A 25135-nucleotide genomic window follows, 5' to 3' on the forward strand; every position below is an offset into this window, starting at 1 on the left:
TTGGGATCACATTTTTTTAACACAAACATTTAATCAAATATTTCATTGGTTGTCTTCCTCAAATGAAGCGGCTGATGACGCAAAGCGTTTTATTTTTTTGGAAGATCAGCTTTAATCTTAAATGTAAAACAAAAAATCCCAGAACGGAAGCCCCTATCTGCAAAAGCAAGATGTCTGCGGAAAGCTGAGTATCTTGGCTATTGACCGGAGCCTTAAAATCTTTGGTAGGATTTACTACCATATATGGGCATACAGATTGATAATGGCAGGCCGAGCCGATGACTGTCATTTCAAGATGGCTGCTACCTACATTCCGGTTAGCGTTGTGAAGTTAAACGAAATGAACACGGAATGCGTTGATACACACGCAACGCCACAGATCATGACGATGTCTTATTTATCTGCCTGTTATTGATCACCAGCCCCGAGAGTATAAAATAAACATTTTGACAAAACTGTTTTCTGTGTGCTTGATCTTGTGTATTCTGAACTATGTAACGCCTGTCTTCTGATCATTTCCTCATTATCTCCCAGATGTCGTCTTTCCAAGTATACCAGTTCAGGCATGTCAGAATCATGTAATTACACATGAATAGCAGGTACTTTTGGGTACGTCTATTTAGGTGGAAATCTACATGTTTCCATTTGGTTTCCATCAATGTAATTGTCTGCATCATTTCCAATCCTCATATATTTTCTGGGGGTAAATATATATATATATATATATATATATATATATAAATAATATTTCCCCTAACCCTACAACCCCTCCCCTAATTGGAGTAAACTAATGAACAACAAAACTTAGGCCTCTACTTCCAGTTTATACACAAGTGGCTCAGGTAGTGCAGCTCATCCAGGATGGCACATCAATGCGAGATGTGGCAAGAAGGTTTGTTGTGTCTGTCAGCATAGTGTCCAGAGCATGGAGGCGCTACCAGGAGACAGGCCAGTACATCAAGAGACAGGCCAGTACATCAGGAGACGTGGAGGAGGCCGTAGGAAGGCAACAACCCAGCAGCAGGACCGCTACCTCCGCCTTTGTGCAAGGAGGAGCACTGCCAGAGCCCTGCAAAATGACCTCCAGCAGGCCACAAATGTGCATGTGTCTGCTCAAACAGTCTGAAAACAGATACCATGAGGGCCCGACGTTCACAGGTGTGGGTTGTGCTTACAGCCCAACACTGTGCAGGACGTTTGGCATTTGCCAGAGAACACCAAGATTGGCAAATTCGCCACTGGCGCCCTGTGCTCTTCACAGATGAAAGCAGGTTCACACTGAGCACATGTGACAGACGTGACAGTCTGGAGACGCCGTGGAGAACATTCTGCTGCCTGCAACATCCTCCAGCATGACCGGTTTGGCGGCGGGTCAGTCATGGTGTGGGGTGGCATTTCTTTGGGGGGCCGCACAGCCCTCCATGTGCTCGCCAGAGGTAGCCTGACTGCCATTAGGTACCGAGATGAGATCCTCAGACCCCTTGTGAGACCATATGCTGGTGCGGTTGGCCCTGGGTTCCTCCTAATGCAAGACAATGCTGGACCTCATGTGGCTGGAGTGTGTCAGCAGTTCCTGCAAGAGGAAGGCATTGATGCTATGGACTGGCCCGCCCGTTCCCCAGACCTGAATCCAATTGAGCACATCTGGGACATCATGTCTCGCTCCATCCACCAACGCCACATTGCACCACAGACTGTCCAGGAGTTGGCGGATGCTTTAGTCCAGGTCTGGGAGGAGATCCCTCAGGAGACCATCCGCCACCTCATCAGGAGCATGCCCAGGCGTTGTAGGGAGGTCATACAGGCACGTGGAGGCCACACACACACTACTGAGCCTCATTTTGACTTGTTTTAAGGACATTACATCAAAGTTGGATCAGCCTGTAGTGTGGTTTTCCACTTTAATTTTGAGTGTGACTCCAAATCCAGACGTCCATGGGTTGATAAATTGGATTTTTGTGTGATTTTGTTGTCAGCACATTCAACTATGTAAAGAAAAAACTATTTAATAAGAATATTTCATTCATTCAGATCTATGATGTGTTATTTTAGTGTTCCCTTTATTTTTTTGAGCAGTGTATATACATTTAACAGACAAGTCTATTTTACAATAGTTAGATTTAGTTTGTTTTTAGTCCTTCAGCTTCCATTTCTATTTTATATTTTAACTGTGCTCTGAAGCTTTCTATTCTCATAGTTTCTACAGATTGTAAATTAAAGAACCATTTTTTGCTAAAAGTATTATTATATTATTGATCGATTGACTATCAAATCAAATTTATTTATATAGCCCTTCGTACATCAGCTGATATCTCAAAGTGCTGTACAGAAACCCAGCCTAAAATCCCAAACAGCAAGCAATGCAGGTGTAGAAGCACGGTGGCTACGAAAAACTCCCTAGAAAGGCCAAAACCTAGGAAGAAACCTTGAGAGGAACCAGGCTATGTGGGGTGGCCAGTCCTCTTCTGGCTGTGCCGGGTGGAGATTATAACAGAACATGACCAAGATGTTCAAATGTTCATAAATGACCAGCATGGTCAAATAATAATAAGGCAGAACAGTTGAAACTGGAGCAGCAGCACGGCCAGGTGAACTGGGGACAGCAAGGAGTCATCATGCCAGGTAGTCCTGAGGCATGGTCCTAGGGCTCAGGTCCTCCAAGAGAGAGAAAGAAAGAGAGAATTAGAGAGAGGACACTTAAATTCACACAGGACACCGAATAGGACAGGAGAAGTAATCCAGATATAACAAACTGACCCTAGCCCCCCGACACATAAACTACTGCAGCATAAATACTGGAGGCTGAGACAGGAGGGGTCAGGAGACACTGTGGCCCCATCCGAGGACACCCCCGGACAGGGCCAAACAGGAAGGTTATAACCCCACCCACTTTGCCACCACACCACTAGAGGGATATCTTCAACCACCAACTTACCATCCTGAGACAAGGCTGAGTATAGCCCACAAAGATCTCCGCCACGGCACAACCCTAGGGGGGGCGCCAACCCAACCCAGACAGGAAGATCACATCACATAGACCTCCTCAGGCTGGTTATAGACCACCTCAGGCTGGTTATAGACCTCCTCAGGCTGGTTATAGACCTATATCATAGCTCAGGGTTTCCCAAACTCGGTCCTGGGGCCCCCTGGGTGCACGTTGTGGTTTTTGCCCCTAGCACTACACAGCTGTATCAAATGACCCACTCACCAAGCTTTGGGTATTTGCTGTGTAGTGGGGCAGGACCACGTTCGGGAAACTCTGCTTTAAATAATAATAATAATAAAATAAATCTGCATTTTGGTTTTACTAATAAATATGTTGAAAATGGAAACAAATGATTTGTGGGTGATCTGTAATGAAGGGTTTCTCTCTGTCTCCCCCTACAGGACGTGTTGACCAGGGTGATCCTTAATGAAGGGTGTCTCTCTGTCTCCCCCTACAGGACGTGTTGACCAGGGTGATCTGTAATGAAGGGTTTCTCTCTGTCTCCCCCTACAGGACGTCCTGATTTGTTTCAGTCCATTAAAAAGAAATGCTCATCATCAACAGATCGTTTCCATTTCAAAATTTATTATTATTTATTTATTTATTTATTTATTAGTGAAACCAAAGGGATGTAACATATATTACATCAAATAGCCTGGTACTAAAACATATATTACATCAAATAGCCTGGTACTAAAACATATATTACATCAAATAGCCTGGTACTAAAACCTTTCAGATCAGAATGACTGTTAAGATCCTTGAAGGAAGTAGTGAAAGAGGTAGCCTACTAAACTCAAATCCATTTTGTTGAAATCAAAAGGCCTGATTACATGACATCAACAACGCAGCCACTGGGTGGTCCCAGGAATGAACCCACTACCCTGGCGTTGCAAGCGCCATGCTCTACCAACTGAGCTCTCAACAACGCAGCCACGGAGCCCCGATGTTGACACATTCACAAATCAAAAGATGATTTAGTTTAGAAAGCTCTGACGAAAACCAAGAAAACAAGAAGCACTTTTCAATGAGAAAACAGAACATCCTTTAAATTAAAAAAAAAAAAAAAAGATGTAGCATACAATGCAATTCTGTTATCATAAGGAGAAGAAAAACTACTTCACCTCCATTTGACACAGAAACTAGCCTTGTTTTGTTGTTTGGCTAGATGAAGATAACTATGTCCTCCCCACCTCTCCCACCGGCTTCCGGAAAAGTCTAATTCTACGAGATGAAGAGCCTTAATGAAGGGTAGAACATCTTGGCATTTAAACTATATTTTCTAAAATGTGCATACTAACGTTCTATTTTTGCATACTGAGACTGTCAACGTGACTGTGTTGTTGTTGCTATTCGTTGATTTCATCCTCATATCTAATTGACGTTGTCAGTATGACATCAGGCATTTTAAACTAGCCTTTCAAAATGTCACATACTATTAAACTAAATTTATTAAACTATATTTTTCACTCAAATACAACTATTAGCTATAACTATAAAACTATTTAGGATACAAGTATGGGCTGAGGCTGGGTTAGTGTCAATAGCAGATTGGATACTAGTAGTCAACTAGTAGCTGTTAGTCAGAAGACACTCTCTGACTTCGTATTGCATAAGTGTGTGTGTGTGTGTGTGTGTGTGTGTGTGTGTGTGTGTGTGTGTGTGTGTGGATGGGGGGTATTTCCGTGTTTTTGAGTTGGATCTTGAGGTCCTTATTTGGTCATGTTGAAAACAGCAACTCCAGATAGACACACACACACCGCAGCTCGACATAAAGGAAGTGAGTAGAGGTGCATCTTCTCTTTCCCCATCCAACTTCTGACACACACACACACACACACACACACACACACACACACACACACACACACACACACACACACACACACACACACACACACACACACACACACACACACACACACACACACACACACACACACACACACACACACCACCCTACAGCCAGTAACATGAGAAGCAGATTGTTGTTGCTCTTGGAATGACTGTCAGACATGTTCAGGGGTTTGGAAAGCTCCGGTTTGATGGGTGTTTCTAAACACCACTATTTCTCTGCACATGAAGGTTTGATGGGTGTTTCTAAACACCACTATTTCTCTGCACATGAAGGTTTGATGAGTGTTTCTAAACACCACTATTTCTCTGCACATGAAGGTTTGATGAGTGTTTCTAAACACCACTATTTCTCTGCACATGAAGGATTGATGGGTGTTTCTAAACACCACTATTTCTCTGCACATGAAGGTTTGATGGGTGTGGTGTTTCTAAACACCACTATTTCTCTGCACATGAAGGTTTGATGGGTGTTTCTAAACACCACTATTTCTCTGCACACGAAGGTTTGATGGGTGTGGTGTTTCTAAACACCACTATTTCTCTGCACATGAAGGATTGAGCAAACAGTAGGCAGATTGCCCCAGAGTGAGAGAGACTTCTCTAACTCATCGTCTTGTGACAGATTGTGAATACAGAAGGCTTAGGGTTACGGAGGTAGTCATCTTTCATGTCCATTTATGTTTTATAGAGTAACACACTATGCTAATACCCATAAAACCTAGCGGTCAAACAAGGAAATGGTTCCTATAGTTTTTCCTCCATTCTTTTTCCCCCATAGGGGATTTTACAAACATGTAAAATAAGGGCTGTGTAGGTTTACCCTGGCGTGAGGTTTTGATAACCGATCTCTCTAGGAGGGGACCTTTATCAATATATTGGCCTGCGTAACCTTGAAAAATGTCTTTCCACTCTCTCTAAATTGAGCCCTGCTTCAAATGATCACACTCTGAGAACAACCGTTCCAGATGTGCATCACTATTCTGTTCCACTCTATTACATGTTTGTTCTATAGAAAAGGTGACGAGGGCTCGGGAAGTAAGTGTCTTGTCTGTTAAATTAACAAAACAAGGCCATTGCACAGCCGCAGGGGATGAACCACTTCTGAGGGGACTTCCTTCCTGAAGACTGTTCCATTATATAACCAGTAGACTGTGTTCCATTATATAACCAGTAGACTGTGTTCCATTATATAATATAACCAGTTGATATTAGACTGTGTTCCATTATATAATATAACCAGTTGATATTAGACTGTGTTCCATTATATAATATAACCAGTTGATATTAGACTGTGTTCCATTATATAACCAGTAGACTGTGTTCCATTATATAACCAGTAGACTGTGTTCCATTATATAACCAGTAGACTGTGTTCCATTATATAACCAGTAGACTGTGTTCCATTATATAACCAGTAGACTGTGTTCCATTATATAACCAGTAGACTGTGTTCCATTATATAACCAGCAGACTGTGTTCCATTATATAACCAGTAGACTGTGTTCCATTATATAACCAGTAGACTGTGTTCCATTATATAACCAGTAGACTGTGTTCCATTATATAACCAGCAGACTGTGTTCCATTATATAACCAGTAGACTGTGTTCCATTATATAACCAGTAGACTGTGTTCCATTATATAACCAGTAGACTGTGTTCCATTATATAACCTGTAGACTGTGTTCCATTATATAACCAGTAGACTGTGTTCCATTATATAATATAACCAGTAGACTGTGTTCCATTATATAACCAGTAGACTGTGTTCCATTATATAACCAGTAGACTGTGTTCCATTATATAACCAGTAGACTGTGTTCCATTATATAACCAGTAGACTGTGTTCCATTATATAACCAGTAGACTGTGTTCCATTATATAACCAGTAGACTGTGTTCCATTATATAACCAGTAGACTGTGTTCCATTATATAACCAGCAGACTGTGTTCCATTATATAACCAGTAGACTGTGTTCCATTATATAACCAGTAGACTGTGTTCCATTATATAACCAGTAGACTGTGTTCCATTATATAACCAGCAGACTGTGTTCCATTATATAACCAGTAGACTGTGTTCCATTATATAACCAGTAGACTGTGTTCCATTATATTATATAACCAGTAGACTGTGTTCCATTATATAACCAGTAGACTGTGTTCCATTATATTATATAACCAGTAGACTGTGTTCCATTATATAACCAGTAGACTGTGTTCCATTATATAACCAGTAGACTGTGTTCCATTATATAACCAGTAGACTGTGTTCCATTATATAACCAGTAGACTGTGTTCCATTATATAACCTGTAGACTGTGTTCCATTATATAACCAGTAGACTGTGTTCCATTATATAATATAACCAGTAGACTGTGTTCCATTATATAACCAGTAGACTGTGTTCCATTATATAACCAGTAGACTGTGTTCCATTATATAACCAGTAGACTGTGTTCCATTATATAACCAGCAGACTGTGTTCCATTATATAACCAGTAGACTGTGTTCCATTATATAACCTGTAGACTGTGTTCCATTATATAACCAGTAGACTGTGTTCCATTATATAACCAGTAGACTGTGTTCCATTATATAACCAGTAGACTGTGTTCCATTATATAACCAGTAGACTGTGTTCCATTATATAACCAGTAGACTGTGTTCCATTATATAACCAGTAGACTGTGTTCCATTATATAACCAGCAGACTGTGTTCCATTATATAACCAGTAGACTGTGTTCCATTATATAACCAGTAGACTGTGTTCCATTATATAACCAGTAGACTGTGTTCCATTATATAACCAGCAGACTGTGTTCCATTATATAACCAGTAGACTGTGTTCCATTATATAACCAGTAGACTGTGTTCCATTATATAACCAGTAGACTGTGTTCCATTATATAACCAGTAGACTGTGTTCCATTATATAACCTGTAGACTGTGTTCCATTATATAACCAGTAGACTGTGTTCCATTATATAATATAACCAGTAGACTGTGTTCCATTATATAACCAGTAGACTGTGTTCCATTATATAACCAGTAGACTGTGTTCCATTATATAACCAGTAGACTGTGTTCCATTATATAATATAACCAGTAGACTGTGTTCCATTATATAACCAGTAGACTGTGTTCCATTATATAACCAGTAGACTGTGTTCCATTATATTATATAACCAGTAGACTGTGTTCCATTATATAACCAGTAGACTGTGTTCCATTATATTATATAACCAGTAGACTGTGTTCCATTATATTATATAACCAGTAGACTGTGTTCCATTATATAACCAGTAGACTGTGTTCCATTATATAACCAGTAGACTGTGTTCCATTATATAACCAGTAGACTGTGTTCCATTATATAACCAGTAGACTGTGTTCCATTATATAACCAGTAGACTGTGTTCCATTATATAACCAGTAGACTGTGTTCCATTACATAACCAGTAGACTGTGTTCCATTATATAACCAGTAGACTGTGTTCCATTATATAACCAGTAGACTGTGTTCCATTATATAATATAACCAGTAGACTGTGTTCCATTATATAATATAACCAGTAGACTGTGTTCCATTATATAACCAGTAGACTGTGTTCCATTATATAACCAGTAGACTGTGTTCCATTATATAACCAGTAGAATGTGTTCCATTATATAACCCGTTGATATTAGACTGTGTTCCATTATATAACCAGTAGACTGTGTTCCATTATATAACCCGTTGATATTAGACTGTGTTCCATTATATAACCAGTAGACTGTGTTCCATTATATAAACCCATTGATATTAGACTGTGTTCCATTATATAACCAGTAGACTGTGTTCCATTATATAACCCGTTGATATTAGACTGTGTTCCATTATATAACCAGTTGATATTAGACTGTGTTCCATTATATAACCAGTAGACTGTGTTCCATTATATAACCAGTTGATATTAGACTGTGTTCCATTATATAACCAGTTGATATTAGACTGTGTTCCATTATATAACCCGTTGATATTAGACTGTGTTCCATTATATAACCAGTTGATATTAGACTGTGTTCCATTATATAACCAGTAGACTGTGTTCCATTATATAATATAACCAGTTGATATTAGACTGTGTTCCATTATATAACCAGTTGATATTAGACTGTGTTCCATTATATAACCAGTAGACTGTGTTCCATTACATAACCAGTAGACTGTGTTCCATTATATAACCAGTAGACTGTGTTCCATTATATAACCAGTAGACTGTGTTCCATTATATAACCAGTAGACTGTGTTCCATTATATAACCAGTAGACTGTGTTCCATTATATAACCAGTAGACTGTGTTCCATTATATAACCAGCAGACTGTGTTCCATTATATAACCAGTAGAATGTGTTCCATTATATAACCCGTTGATATTAGACTGTGTTCCATTATATAACCAGTAGACTGTGTTCCATTATATAACCCGTTGATATTAGACTGTGTTCCATTATATAACCAGTAGACTGTGTTCCATTATATAAACCCATTGATATTAGACTGTGTTCCATTATATAACCAGTAGACTGTGTTCCATTATATAACCCGTTGATATTAGACTGTGTTCCATTATATAACCAGTTGATATTAGACTGTGTTCCATTATATAACCAGTAGACTGTGTTCCATTATATAACCAGTTGATATTAGACTGTGTTCCATTATATAACCAGTTGATATTAGACTGTGTTCCATTATATAACCCGTTGATATTAGACTGTGTTCCATTATATAACCAGTTGATATTAGACTGTGTTCCATTATATAACCAGTAGACTGTGTTCCATTATATAATATAACCAGTTGATATTAGACTGTGTTCCATTATATAACCAGTTGATATTAGACTGTGTTCCATTATATAACCAGTAGACTGTGTTCCATTACATAACCAGTAGACTGTGTTCCATTATATAACCAGTAGACTGTGTTCCATTATATAACCAGTAGACTGTGTTCCATTATATAACCAGTAGACTGTGTTCCATTATATAACCAGTAGACTGTGTTCCATTATATAACCAGTAGACTGTGTTCCATTATATAACCAGCAGACTGTGTTCCATTATATAACCAGTAGACTGTGTTCCATTATATAACCAGTAGACTGTGTTCCATTATATAACCAGTAGACTGTGTTCCATTATATAACCAGCAGACTGTGTTCCATTATATAACCAGTAGACTGTGTTCCATTATATAACCAGTAGACTGTGTTCCATTATATAACCAGTAGACTGTGTTCCATTATATAACCAGTAGACTGTGTTCCATTATATAACCTGTAGACTGTGTTCCATTATATAACCAGTAGACTGTGTTCCATTATATAATATAACCAGTAGACTGTGTTCCATTATATAACCAGTAGACTGTGTTCCATTATATAACCAGTAGACTGTGTTCCATTATATAACCAGTAGACTGTGTTCCATTATATAATATAACCAGTAGACTGTGTTCCATTATATAACCAGTAGACTGTGTTCCATTATATAACCAGTAGACTGTGTTCCATTATATTATATAACCAGTAGACTGTGTTCCATTATATAACCAGTAGACTGTGTTCCATTATATTATATAACCAGTAGACTGTGTTCCATTATATTATATAACCAGTAGACTGTGTTCCATTATATAACCAGTAGACTGTGTTCCATTATATAACCAGTAGACTGTGTTCCATTATATAACCAGTAGACTGTGTTCCATTATATAACCAGTAGACTGTGTTCCATTATATAACCAGTAGACTGTGTTCCATTATATAACCAGTAGACTGTGTTCCATTATATAACCAGTAGACTGTGTTCCATTACATAACCAGTAGACTGTGTTCCATTATATAACCAGTAGACTGTGTTCCATTATATAACCAGTAGACTGTGTTCCATTATATAATATAACCAGTAGACTGTGTTCCATTATATAATATAACCAGTAGACTGTGTTCCATTATATAACCAGTAGACTGTGTTCCATTATATAACCAGTAGACTGTGTTCCATTATATAACCAGTAGAATGTGTTCCATTATATAACCCGTTGATATTAGACTGTGTTCCATTATATAACCAGTAGACTGTGTTCCATTATATAACCCGTTGATATTAGACTGTGTTCCATTATATAACCAGTAGACTGTGTTCCATTATATAAACCCATTGATATTAGACTGTGTTCCATTATATAACCAGTAGACTGTGTTCCATTATATAACCCGTTGATATTAGACTGTGTTCCATTATATAACCAGTTGATATTAGACTGTGTTCCATTATATAACCAGTAGACTGTGTTCCATTATATAACCAGTTGATATTAGACTGTGTTCCATTATATAACCAGTTGATATTAGACTGTGTTCCATTATATAACCCGTTGATATTAGACTGTGTTCCATTATATAACCAGTTGATATTAGACTGTGTTCCATTATATAACCAGTAGACTGTGTTCCATTATATAATATAACCAGTTGATATTAGACTGTGTTCCATTATATAACCAGTTGATATTAGACTGTGTTCCATTATATAACCAGTAGACTGTGTTCCATTACATAACCAGTAGACTGTGTTCCATTATATAACCAGTAGACTGTGTTCCATTATATAACCAGTAGACTGTGTTCCATTATATAATATAACCAGTAGACTGTGTTCCATTATATAATATAACCAGTAGACTGTGTTCCATTATATAACCAGTAGACTGTGTTCCATTATATAACCAGTAGAATGTGTTCCATTATATAACCCATTGATATTAGACTGTGTTCCATTATATAACCAGTAGACTGTGTTCCATTATATAACCAGTTGATATTAGACTGTGTTCCATTATATAACCCGTTGATATTAGACTGTGTTCCATTATATAATATAACCAGTTGATATTAGACTGTGTTCCATTATATAATATAACCCGTTGATATTAGACTGTGTTCCATTATATAACCAGTTGACTTTGTTCCATTATATAACCAGATGATATTAGACTGTGTTCCATTATATAATATAACCTGTTGATATTAGACTGTGTTCCATTATATAACCAGTTGATATTAGACTGTGTTCCATTATATAACCAGTTGATATTAGACTGTGTTCCATTATATAACCAGTTGATATTAGACTGTGTTCCATTATATAACCCGTTGATATTAGACTGTGTTCCATTATATAATATAACCCGTTGATATTAGACTGTGTTCCATTATATAATATAACCAGTTGACTGTGTTCCATTATATAATATAACCAGTTGATATCAGACTGTGTTCCATTATATAACCAGTTGATATCAGACTGTGTTCCATTATATAACCAGTTGATATTAGACTGTGTTCCATTATATAATATAACCAGTTGATATTAGACGGTGTTCCATTATATAACCAGTTGATATTAGACTGTGTTCCATTATATAACCAGTTGATATTAGACTGTGTTCCATTATATAACCCGTTGATATTAGACTGTGTTCCATTATATAATATATAATATAACCAGTTGACTGTGTTCCATTATATAATATAACCAGTTGATATTAGACTGTGTTCCATTATATAATATAACCCGTTGATATTAGACTGTGTTCCATTATATAATATAACCCGTTGATATTAGACTGTGTTCCATTATATAATATAACCCGTTGATATTAGACTGTGTTCCATTATATAATATAACCCGTTGATATTAGACTGTGTTCCATTATATAATATAACCCGTTGATATTAGACTGTGTTCCATTATATAATATAACCCGTTGATATTAGACTGTGTTCCATTATATAATATAACCAGTTGATATTAGACTGTGTTCCATTATATAATATAACCAGTTGATATTAGACTGTGTTCCATTATATAATATAACCAGTTGACTGTGTTCCATTATATAACCAGTTGATATTAGACTGTGTTCCATTATATAATATAATCCGTTGATATTAGACTGTGTTCCATTATATAATATAACCCGTTGATATTAGACTGTGTTCCATTATATAATATAACCCGTTGATATTAGACTGTGTTCCATTATATAATATAACCCATTGATATTAGACTGTGTTCCATTATATAATATAACCCGTTGATATTAGACTGTGTTCCATTATATAATATAACCCGTTGATATTAGACTGTGTTCCATTATATAATATAACCCGTTGATATTAGACTGTGTTCCATTATATAATATAACCCATTGATATTAGACTGTGTTCCATTATATAATATAACCAGTTGATATTAGACTGTGTTCCATTATATAATATAACCCGTTGATATTAGACTGTGTTCCATTATATAATATAACCCGTTGATATTAGACTGTGTTCCATTATATAATATAACCCGTTGATATTAGACTGTGTTCCATTATATAATATAACCAGTTGACTGTGTTCCATTATATAACCAGTTGATATTAGACTGTGTTCCATTATATAATATAATCCGTTGATATTAGACTGTGTTCCATTATATAATATAACCCGTTGATATTAGACTGTGTTCCATTATATAATATAACCCGTTGATATTAGACTGTGTTCCATTATATAATATAACCAGTTGACTGTGTTCCATTATATAACCAGTTGATATTAGACTGTGTTCCATTATATAATATAATCCGTTGATATTAGACTGTGTTCCATTATATAATATAACCCGTTGATATTAGACTGTGTTCCATTATATAATATAACCCGTTGATAGTATATTGGCCATATACCACAAACCCCTTAAATGCCTTAAATGTAACCTGTTGAACATGACGCAATATAGTTGTTAGGATCCTGTAACGGTTATGATAAATATAGCAGTTAGGATCCTGTAACGGTTATGATAAATATAGCAGTTAGGATCCTGTAACGGTTATAATAAATATAGCAGTTAGGATCCTGTAACGGTTATGATAAATATAGCAGTTAGGATCCTGTAACGGTTATGATAAATATAGCAGTTAGGATCCTGTAACGGTTATAATAAATATAGCAGTTAGGATCCTGTAACTGTTATGATAAATATAGCAGTTAGGATCCTGTAACGGTTATAATAAATATAGCAGTTAGGATCCTGTAACGGTTATAATAAATATAGCAGTTAGGATCCTGTAACGGTTATGATAAATATAGCAGTTCGGATCCTGTAATCCTGTAATGGTTACTCTCTCTCTCTCTCTGCACCATACTCTCTGACAACCCTGTTCCCGGAGAGAAACCCTCCTGTAGGTTTTAACTCCAACCCTGTTCCTGGAGAGAGACCCTCCTGGAGGTTTTAACTCCAACCCTGTTCTTGGAGAGAGACCCTCCTGTAGGTTTTAACTCCAACCCTGTTCCTGGAGAGATACCCTCCTGGAGGTTTTAACTCAACCCTGTTCTTGGAGAGAGACCCTCCTGTAGGTTTTAACTCCAACCCTGTTCCTGGAGAGATACCCTCCTGGAGGTTTTAACTCCAGCCCTGTTCCTGGAGAGATACCCTCCTGTAGGTTTTAACTCCAACCCTGTTCCTGGGATCGGTTCTACTTGTTAGCTTCAGGTTGGTTAGTCTAGGTGAGTTAACTGTAGTGTTAGGGATGGGTTAGTCTAGGTGAGTTAACTGTGTAGTGTTAGGTTTGGGTTGAGTTAGTCTAGGTGAGTTAACTGTGTAGTGTTAGGTTAGGATGGGTTAGTCTAGGTGAGTTAACTGTGTAGTGTTAGGTTAGGATGGGTTAGTCTAGGTGAGTTAACTGTGTAGTGTTAGGTTTGGGTTGAGTTAGTCTAGGTGAGTTAACTGTGTAGTGTTAGGATGGGTTAGTATAGGTGTGTTAACTGTAGTGTTAGGATGGGTTAGTCTAGGTGAGTTAACTGTAGTGTTAGGATGGGTTAGTCTAGGTGAGTTAACTGTAGTGTTAGGATGGGTTAGTGTAGGTGAGTTAACTGTAGTGTTAGGGATGGGTTAGTCTAGGTGAGTTAACTGTAGTGTTAGGGATGGGTTAGTCTAGGTGAGTTAACTGTAGTGTTAGGGGTGGGTTAGTCTAGGTGAGTTAACTGTGTCTGTCCGTAGACCTACTCTGTCACTACTAGATGGATGCATTGAGAGGTCTGAGTCTGATTGACTAGTTTGTCGTTAGTTGCTGAATTGAGTTACTAAACAGTTGCATCTATCTGATTCATGTGGTTGTCGACAGAGTTGATCTAACTCTGTTCTCAAAGGAGTGCAGCTGATTTAAATGATCCACAACTAGATGGAGCTGGCGTGGTACCTCTAACATCTCTCTCTCTCTGGAAACACAGCAGTAATGTCTTTACTAGGTAAACTGTACAGCCACTAGATGGCGCTGGTGTGGTACCTCTAACATCTCTCTCTCTCTCTGGAAACACTGCAGTAATGTCTTTACTAGGTAAACTGTACAGCCACTAGATGGCGCTGGTGTGGTACCTCTAACATCTCTCTCTCTCTGGAAACACAGCAGTAATGTCTTTACTAGGTAAACTGTACAGCCACTAGATGGCGCTGGTGTGGTACCTCTAACATCTCTCTCCTCTGGAAACACAGCAGTAATGTCTTTACTAGGTAAACTGTACAGCCACTAGATGGCGCTGGCGTGGTACCTCTAACATCTCTCTCTCTGGAAACACTGCAGTAATGTCTTTACTAGGTAAACTGTACAGCCTCTAGATGGAGCTGGCGTGGTACCTCTAACATCTCTCTCTCTCTGGAAACACAGCAGTAATGTCTTTACTAGGTAAACTGTACAGCCTCTAGATGGAGCTGGTGTGGTACCTCTAACATCTCTCTCTCTCTGGAAACACTGCAGTAATGTCTTTACTAGGTAAACTGTACAGCCACTAGATGGAGCTGGTGTGGTACCTCTAACATCTCTCTCTCTGGAAACACAGCAGTAATGTCTTTACTAGGTAAACTGTACAGCCACTAGATGGAGCTGGCGTGGTACCTCTAACATCTCTCTCTCTCTGGAAACACAGCAGTAATGTCTTTACTAGGTAAACTGTACAGCCACTAGATGGAGCTGGTGTGGTACCCCTAACATCTCTCTCTCCCTCTCTGGAAACACAGCAGTAATGTCTTTACTAGGTAAACTGTACAGCCACTAGATGGCGCTGGTGTGGTACCTCTAACATCTCTCTCTCTCTCTCTGGAAACACTGCAGTAATGTCTTTACTAGGTAAACTGTACAGCCACTAGATGGCGCTGGTGTGGTACCTCTAACATCTCTCTCCCTCTGGAAACACAGCAGTAATGTCTTTACCTGGTAAACTGTACAGCCACTAGATGGAGCTGGCGTGGTACCTCTAACATCTCTCTCTCTCTGGAAACACAGCAGTAATGTCTTTACTAGGTAAACTGTACAGCCACTAGATGGAGCTGGTGTGGTACCTCTAACATCTCTCTCTCTGGAAACACAGCAGTAATGTCTTTACTAGGTAAACTGTACAGCCACTAGATGGCGCTGGTGTGGTACCTCTAACATCTCTCTCTCTCTCTGGAAACACTGCAGTAATGTCTTTACTAGGTAAACTGTACAGCCACTAGATGGAGCTGGTGTGGTACCTCTAACATCTCTCTCTCTCTCTCTCTGGAAACACTGCAGTAATGTCTTTACTAGGTAAACTGTACAGCCACTAGATGGCGCTGGTGTGGTACCTCTAACATCTCTCTCTCTCCCTCTGGAAACACAGCAGTAATGTCTTTACCTGGTAAACTGTACAGCCACTAGATGGCGCTGGCGTGGTATCTCTAACATCTCTCTCTCTTTCTGGAAACACAGCAGTAATGTCTTTACTAGGTAAACTGTACAGCCACTAGATGGCGCTGGTGTGGTACCTCTAACATCTCTCTCTCTCTCCCTCTGGAAACACAGCAGTAATGTCTTTACTAGGTAAACTGTACAGCCACTAGATGGCGATGGTGTGGTATCTCTAACATCTCTCTCTCTCTCTCTGGAAACACAGCAGTAATGTCTTTACTAGGTAAACTGTACAGCCACTAGATGGCGCTGGTGTGGTACCTCTAACATCTCTCTCTCTCTCTCTCTCTGGAAACACAGCAGTAATGTCTTTACTAGGTAAACTGTACAGCCACTAGATGGCGCTGGCGTGGTACCTCTAACACCTCTCTCTCTCTCTCTGGAAACACAGCAGTAATGTCTTTACTAGGTAAACTGTACAGCCACGAGATGGCGCTGGTGTGGTACCTCTAACATCTCTCTCTCTCTGGAAACACAGCAGTAATGTCTTTACTAGGTAAACTGTACAGCCACTAGATGGCGCTGGTGTGGTACCTCTAACATCTCTCTCTCTCTCTCTCTCTCTCTCTGGAAACACAGCAGTAATGTCTTTACTAGGTAAACTGTACAGCCACTAGATGGCGCTGGTGTGGTACCTCTAACATCTCTCTCTCTCTCTGGAAACACTGCAGTAATGTCTTTACTAGGTAAACTGTACAGCCACTAGATGGCGCTGGTGTGGTACCTCTAACATCTCTCTCTCTCTGGAAACACTGCAGTAATGTCTTTACTAGGTAAACTGTACAGCCACTAGATGGCGATGGTGTGGTACCTCTAACATCTCTCTCTCTCTCTCTCTGGAAACACTGCAGTAATGTCTTTACTAGGTAAACTGTACAGCCACTAGATGGCGCTGGTGTGGTACCTCTAACATCTCTCTCTCTCTCTGGAAACACTGCAGTAATGTCTTTACTAGGTAAACTGTACAGCCACTAGATGGCGCTGGTGTGGTACCCCTAACATCTCTCTCTCTCTGGAAACACAGCAGTAATGTCTTTACTAGGTAAACTGTACAGCCACTAGATGGCGCTGGTGTGGTACCCCTAACATCTCTCTCTCTCTCTCTCTCTCTCTGGAAACACAGCAGTAATGTCTTCACTAGGTAAACTGTACAGCCACTAGATGGCGATGGTGTGGTACCTCTAACATCTCTCTCTCTCTCAATTCAATTCAATTCAATTCAAGGGCTTTATTGGCATGGGAAACACGTGTTAACATTGCCAAAGCAAGTGAGGTAGACAACATACAAAGTGAATATATAAAGTGAAAAACAACAAAAATTAACAGTAAACATTACACATACAACAGTTTCAAAACAGTAAAGACATTACAAATGTCATATTATATATATATATATATATATATATATATATATATATACACAATGTACAAACAATTAAAGGACACAAGATAAAATAAATAAGCATAAATATGGGTTGTATTTACAATGGTGTTTGTTCTTCACTGGTTGCCCTTTTCTCGTGGCAACAGGTCACAAATCTTGCTGCTGTGATGGCACACTGTGGAATTTCACCCAGTAGGTATGGGAGTTTTTCAAAATTGGATATGTTTTCGAATTCTTTGTGGATCTGTGTGATCTGGGGAAATATGTCTCTCTAATATGGTCATACATTGGGCAGGAGGTTAGGAAGTGCAGCTCAGTTTCCACCTCATTTTGTGGGCAGTGAGCACATAGCCTGTCTTCTCTTGAGAGCCATGTCTGCCTACGGCCTTTCTCAATAGCAAGGCTATGCTCACTGAGTCTGTACATAGTCAAAGCTTTCCTTAATTTTGGGTCAGTCACAGTGGTCAGGTATTCTGCCGCTGTGTACTCTCTGTGTAGGGCCAAATAGCATTCTAGTTTGCTCTGTTTTTTTGTTAATTCTTTCCAATGTGTTAAGTAATTATCTTTTTGTTTTCTCATGATTTGGTTGGGTCTAATTGTGCTGTTGTCCTGGGGCTCTGTAGGGTGTGTTTGTGTTTGTGAACAGAGCCCCAGGACCAGTTTGCTTAGGGGACTCTTCTCCAGGTTCATCTCTCTGTTTGTGATGGCTTTGTTATGGAAGGTTTGTGAATCGCTTCCTTTTAGGTGGTTGTAGAATTTAATGGCTCTTTTCTGGATTTTGATAATTAGTGGGTATCGGCCTAATTCTGCTCTGCATGCATTATTTGGTGTTTTACGTTGTACACGGAGGATATTTTTGCAGAATTCTGCGTGCAGAGTCTCAATTTGGTGTTTGTCCCATTTTGTGAAGTCTTGGTTGGTGAGCGGACCCCAGACCTCACAACCATAAAGGGCAATGGGCTCTATGACTGATTCAAGTATTTTTAGCCAAATCCTAATTGGTATGTTGAAATTTATGTTTCTTTTGATGGCATAGAATGCCCTTCTTGCCTCTCTCTCTCTCTGGAAACACTGCAGTAATGTCTTTACTAGGTAAACTGTACAGCCACTAGATGGCGCTGGTGTGGTACCTCTAACATCTCTCTCTCTCTGGAAACACTGCAGTAATGTCTTTACTAGGTAAACTGTACAGCCACTAGATGGCGCTGGTGTGGTACCTCTAACATCTCTCTCTCTCTCTCTCTGGAAACACTGCAGTAATGTCTTTACTAGGTAAACTGTACAGCCACTAGATGGCGCTGGTGTGGTACCCTAACATCTCTCTCTCTCTGGAAACACAGCAGTAATGTCTTTCCTAGGTAAACTGTACAGCCACTAGATGGCGCTGGTGTGGTACCCCTAACATCTCTCTCTCTGGAAACACAGCAGTAATGTCTTTACTAGGTAAACTGTACAGCCACTAGATGGCGCTGGTGTGGTACCTCTAACATCTCTCTCTCTCTCTCTCTGGAAACACTGCAGTAATGTCTTTACTAGGTAAACTGTACAGCCACTAGATGGCGCTGGAAACACTGCAGTAATGTCTTTACTAGGTAAACTGTACAGCCACTAGATGGCGCTGGTGTGGTACCTCTAACATCTCTCTCTCTCTCTGGAAACACTGCAGTAATGTCTTTACTAGGTAAACTGTACAGCCACTAGATGGAGCTGGTGTGGTACCTCTAACATCTCTCTCTCTCTCTCTGGAAACACTGCAGTAATGTCTTTACTAGGTAAACTGTACAGCCACTAGATGGCGCTGGAAACACTGCAGTAATGTCTTTACTAGGTAAACTGTACAGCCACTAGATGGCGCTGGTGTGGTACCTCTAACATCTCTCTCTCTCTCTCTGGAAACACTGCAGTAATGTCTTTACTAGGTAAACTGTACAGCCACTAGATGGCGCTGGAAACACTGCAGTAATGTCTTTACTAGGTAAACTGTACAGCCACTAGATGGCGCTGGTGTGGTACCTCTAACATCTCTCTCTCTCTCTGGAAACACTGCAGTAATGTCTTTACTAGGTAAACTGTACAGCCACTAGATGGAGCTGGTGTGGTACCTCTAACATCTCTCTCTCTCTCTCTTTCTCTGGAAACACAGCAGTAATGTCTTTACTAGGTAAACTGTACAGCCACTAGATGGAGCTGGTGTGGTACCTCTAACATCTCTCTCTCTCTCCCTCTGGAAACACAGCAGTAATGTCTTTACCTGGTAAACTGTACAGCCACTAGATGGCGCTGGCGTGGTACCTCTAACATCTCTCTCTCTTTCTGGAAACACAGCAGTAATGTCTTTACTAGGTAAACTGTACAGCCACTAGATGGAGCTGGTGTGGTACCTCTAACATCTCTCTCTCTGGAAACACAGCAGTAATGTCTTTACTAGGTAAACTGTACAGCCACTAGATGGCGCTGGTGTGGTACCTCTAACATCTCTCTCTCTCTCCCTCTGGAAACACAGCAGTAATGTCTTTACTAGGTAAACTGTACAGCCACTAGATGGCGCTGGCGTGGTACCTCTAACATCTCTCTCTCTCTCTCTGGAAACACAGCAGTAATGTCTTTACTAGGTAAACTGTACAGCCACTAGATGGCGATGGTGTGGTATCTCTAACATCTCTCTCTCTCTCTGGAAACACAGCAGTAATGTCTTTACTAGGTAAACTGTACAGCCACTAGATGGCGCTGGTGTGGTACCTCTAACATCTCTCTCTCTCTCTCTCTCTCTCTCTGGAAACACAGCAGTAATGTCTTTACTAGGTAAACTGTACAGCCACTAGATGGCGCTGGCGTGGTACCTCTAACACCTCTCTCTCTCTCTCTCTGGAAACACAGCAGTAATGTCTTTACTAGGTAAACTGTACAGCCACGAGATGGCGCTGGTGTGGTACCTCTAACATCTCTCTCTCTCTGGAAACACAGCAGTAATGTCTTTACTAGGTAAACTGTACAGCCACTAGATGGCGCTGGTGTGGTACCTCTAACATCTCTCTCTCTCTCTCTCTCTCTCTGGAAACACAGCAGTAATGTCTTTACTAGGTAAACTGTACAGCCACTAGATGGCGATGGTGTGGTACCTCTAACATCTCTCTCTCTCTGGAAACACTGCAGTAATGTCTTTACTAGGTAAACTGTACAGCCACTAGATGGCGCTGGTGTGGTACCTCTAACATCTCTCTCTCTCTCTGGAAACACTGCAGTAATGTCTTTACTAGGTAAACTGTACAGCCACTAGATGGCGCTGGTGTGGTACCTCTAACATCTCTCTCTCTCTCTCTCTCTGGAAACACTGCAGTAATGTCTTTACTAGGTAAACTGTACAGCCACTAGATGGCGCTGGTGTGGTACCTCTAACATCTCTCTCTCTCTCTGGAAACACTGCAGTAATGTCTTTACTAGGTAAACTGTACAGCCACTAGATGGCGCTGGTGTGGTACCCTAACATCTCTCTCTCTCTGGAAACACAGCAGTAATGTCTTTACTAGGTAAACTGTACAGCCACTAGATGGCGCTGGTGTGGTACCCCTAACATCTCTCTCTCTCTCTCTCTCTCTGGAAACACAGCAGTAATGTCTTCACTAGGTAAACTGTACAGCCACTAGATGGCGATGGTGTGGTACCTCTAACATCTCTCTCTCTCTCTCTCTCTGGAAACACTGCAGTAATGTCTTTACTAGGTAAACTGTACAGCCACTAGATGGCGCTGGTGTGGTACCTCTAACATCTCTCTCTCTCTGGAAACACTGCAGTAATGTCTTTACTAGGTAAACTGTACAGCCACTAGATGGCGCTGGTGTGGTACCTCTAACATCTCTCTCTCTCTCTCTCTGGAAACACTGCAGTAATGTCTTTACTAGGTAAACTGTACAGCCACTAGATGGCGCTGGTGTGGTACCCTAACATCTCTCTCTCTCTGGAAACACAGCAGTAATGTCTTTCCTAGGTAAACTGTACAGCCACTAGATGGCGCTGGTGTGGTACCCCTAACATCTCTCTCTCTCTGGAAACACAGCAGTAATGTCTTTACTAGGTAAACTGTACAGCCACTAGATGGCGCTGGTGTGGTACCTCTAACATCTCTCTCTCTCTCTCTGGAAACACTGCAGTAATGTCTTTACTAGGTAAACTGTACAGCCACTAGATGGCGCTGGAAACACTGCAGTAATGTCTTTACTAGGTAAACTGTACAGCCACTAGATGGCGCTGGTGTGGTACCTCTAACATCTCTCTCTCTCTCTCTGGAAACACTGCAGTAATGTCTTTACTAGGTAAACTGTACAGCCACTAGATGGCGCTGGAAACACTGCAGTAATGTCTTTACTAGGTAAACTGTACAGCCACTAGATGGCGCTGGTGTGGTACCTCTAACATCTCTCTCTCTCCCTCTGGAAACACAGCAGTAATGTCTTTACTAGGTAAACTGTACAGCCACTAGATGGCGATGGTGTGGTACCTCTAACATCTCTCTCTCTAGGCTGCAGAGATCAAGGCGATGATGTCGTTGGATCGTTCTCCTCTCTTCGCCAGCGGTCTTCATCTCAGTGGGAACAGATCAAATAAAATCAAATCAAATTTGTCACATACACATGGTTAGCAGATGTTAATGCGAGTGTAGCGAAATGCTTGTGCTTCTAGTTCCGACAATGCAGTAATAACCAGCAAGTAATCTAGCTAACAATTCCTAAACTACTGTCTTATACACAGTGTAAGGGGATAAAGAATATGTACATAAGGATATATGAATGAGTGATGGTACAGAGCGACATAGGCAAGATGCAGTAGATGGTATCGAGTATATACATATGAGATGAGTATGTAAACAAAGTGGCATAGTTAAAGTGGCTAGTGATACATGTATTACATAAGGATGCAGTCGATGATATAGAACAAGTGTACTGTCCTGAGAGATAATCTCCACATTGATGGGGACAACACTTTAGATGTTAAGATGAGGCCCACTGCTACTGATGCCCTCTCCTACAGCATCACCATCGCAAAGACTGGCCAGAGTACGAACCCCACTCTTCTTTACAGAATGTTATCCTTTATAGGATTCTATATGAGAATACTGCTGGGTTTACTGTGTTCTAAAGGAGTCTCTCTCTCTCCCTGTCTCCCCTTCTCTCTCTCTCTCTCTCTCTCTCTCTCTGTCTCCCCTTCTCTCTCTCTGTCTCTCTCTCTCTCTCTCTCTCTCTCTCTCTCTCTCTCTCTCTCTCTCTCTCTCTCTCTGTCTCCCCTTCTCTCTCTCTCTCTCTCTCTCTCTCTCTCTCTCTCTCTCTCTCTCTCTCTCTCTCTCTCTCTCTCTCTCTCTCTCTCTCTCTCTCTCTCTCTCTCTGTCTCTCTCTCTCTCTCTCTCTCTCAGCTCTGATCATTGTTAAAGGGATGAAGGACATTCCCGGAGGAAAGATCAACATAAAGGCCTCCGACATGATGCATTACCTGAGGAAGATTGACCTCTACCCCCTGACCTCCCCCTGACCTCAGTGCTGGTGAAAGTCTAATGATTAGATCCTAGAGCCTTACCTAGGGCAGACTTCACCCTGGGGCCTCAATGTTCTTTTAGACGACGATGATGACGATGACGATGATGATGATGATGATGATGACGATGATGATGATGATGATGATGATGATGATGATGATGATGTGCAAATGAACAAACCTGTGAAACTGTCATTGTGCCAAATATAATAAAGATTTATTCTAAGAAAAGAGTGTGTGTGTTTGAGAGAGTGTGTAGAGGAGTCTGAGAAGATGAGTGTGTGTGTTTGAGAGAGTGTGTAGTCTGTCTTTATCCAGAACTAGTGTCAGGATGGTGTCTGTCTTTATCCAAAACTAGTGTCAGGATGGTGTCTGTCTTTATCTAGAACTAGTGTCAGGATGGTGTCTGTCTTTATCCAGAACTAGTGTCAGGATGGTGTCTGTCTTTATCCAGAACTACATTTACATTTAAGTCATTTAGCAGACGCTCTTATCCAGAGCGACTTACAAATTGGTGCATTCACCTTATGACATCCAGTGGAACAGCCACTTTACAATAGTGCATCTAAATCTTTTCGGCGGGGGGTGAGAAGGATTACTTATTCTATCCTAGGTATTCCTTAAAGAGGTGGGGTTTCAGGTGTCTCCGGAAGGTGGTGTCAGGATGGTGTCTGTCTTTATCCAGAACTAGTGTCAGGATGGTGTCTGTCCTTATCCAGAACTAGTGTCAGGATGGTGTCTGTCTTTATCTAGAACTAGTGTCAAGACGGTGTTTGTCCCTGGTGTCTCCTGGTCACAGGGATGGTAGGGTGACCCTGGTGACTCCTGGTCACAGGGATTGTAGGGTGTCCCTGGTGTCTCCTGGTCACAAGGATGGTAGGGTGACCCTGGTGTCTCCCTGATTACAGGGAGGGTAGGGTGACCCTGGTGTCTCCCTGATTACAGGGGAGGGTAGGGTGACCCTGGTGTCTCCCTGATTACAGGGGAGGGTAGGGTGACCCTGGTGTCTCCCTGATTACAGGGAGGGTAGGGTGACTTTGGTGTCTCCCTGATTACAGGGAGGGTAGGGTGACCCTGGTGACTCCCTGATTACAGGGAGGGTAGGGTGTCCCTGGTGTCTCCCTGGTCACAGGGATGGTAGGGTGTCCCTGGTGTCTCCCTGATTACAGGGGAGGGTAGGGTGTCCCTGGTTTCTCCCTGGTCACAGGGATTGTAGGGTGTCCCTGGTGTCTCCCTGGTTACAGTGGAGGGTAGGGTGTCCCTGGTGTCTCCCTGGTCACAGGGATTGTAGGGTGTCCCTGGTGTCTCCCTGGTCACAGGGATTGTAGGGTGTCCCTGGTGTCTCCCTGGTCACAAGGATGGTAGGGTGACCCTGGTGTCTCCCTGGTCACAGGGATGGTAGTGTCCTTGGTGTCTCCCTGGTCACAGGGATTGTAGGGTGTCCCTGGTGTCTCCCTGGTCACAGGGATGGTAGGGTGTCTCTGGTGTCTCCCTGGTCACAGGGATGGTAGGGTGTCCCTGGTGTCTCCCTGGTCACAGGGATGGTAGGGTGGCCCTGGTGTCTCCCTGGTCA

General features: G+C 40.8%; 1 protein-coding gene across 1 annotated transcript; it reads left to right on the plus strand.

Moving 5' to 3' along the window:
• The first annotated feature begins 1137 nt into the window (after positions 1-1137).
• Positions 1138-23715, plus strand: LOC127927432 (profilin-2-like). The gene is made up of 4 exons (XM_052513862.1): positions 1138-1158; positions 22556-22626; positions 22966-23090; positions 23444-23715. The coding sequence occupies exons 1-4, from the start codon at positions 1138-1140 to the stop codon at positions 23557-23559; spliced, it is 333 nt and encodes a 110-aa protein (XP_052369822.1). The 3' UTR covers positions 23560-23715.
• Positions 23716-25135: the final 1420 nt, after the last annotated feature.

The sequence above is a fragment of the Oncorhynchus keta genome, unplaced genomic scaffold (genome assembly GCF_023373465.1).
Source record: "Oncorhynchus keta strain PuntledgeMale-10-30-2019 unplaced genomic scaffold, Oket_V2 Un_scaffold_14044_pilon_pilon, whole genome shotgun sequence".
Lineage (NCBI taxonomy): Eukaryota > Metazoa > Chordata > Actinopteri > Salmoniformes > Salmonidae > Oncorhynchus > Oncorhynchus keta.

Excerpts from the sequence above, each read along its gene's own strand:
- LOC127927432 (XM_052513862.1), top strand. The coding sequence starts at position 1,138 with ATGAGGGCCCGACGTTCACAG. Across the intron at positions 1,159-22,555 it reads TGAGGGCCCGACGTTCACAG|GCTGCAGAGATCAAGGCGAT; the intron begins GTGTGGGTTGTG and ends CTCTCTCTCTAG. Across the intron at positions 23,091-23,443 it reads CATCGCAAAGACTGGCCAGA|CTCTGATCATTGTTAAAGGG; the intron begins GTACGAACCCCA and ends TCTCTCTCTCAG.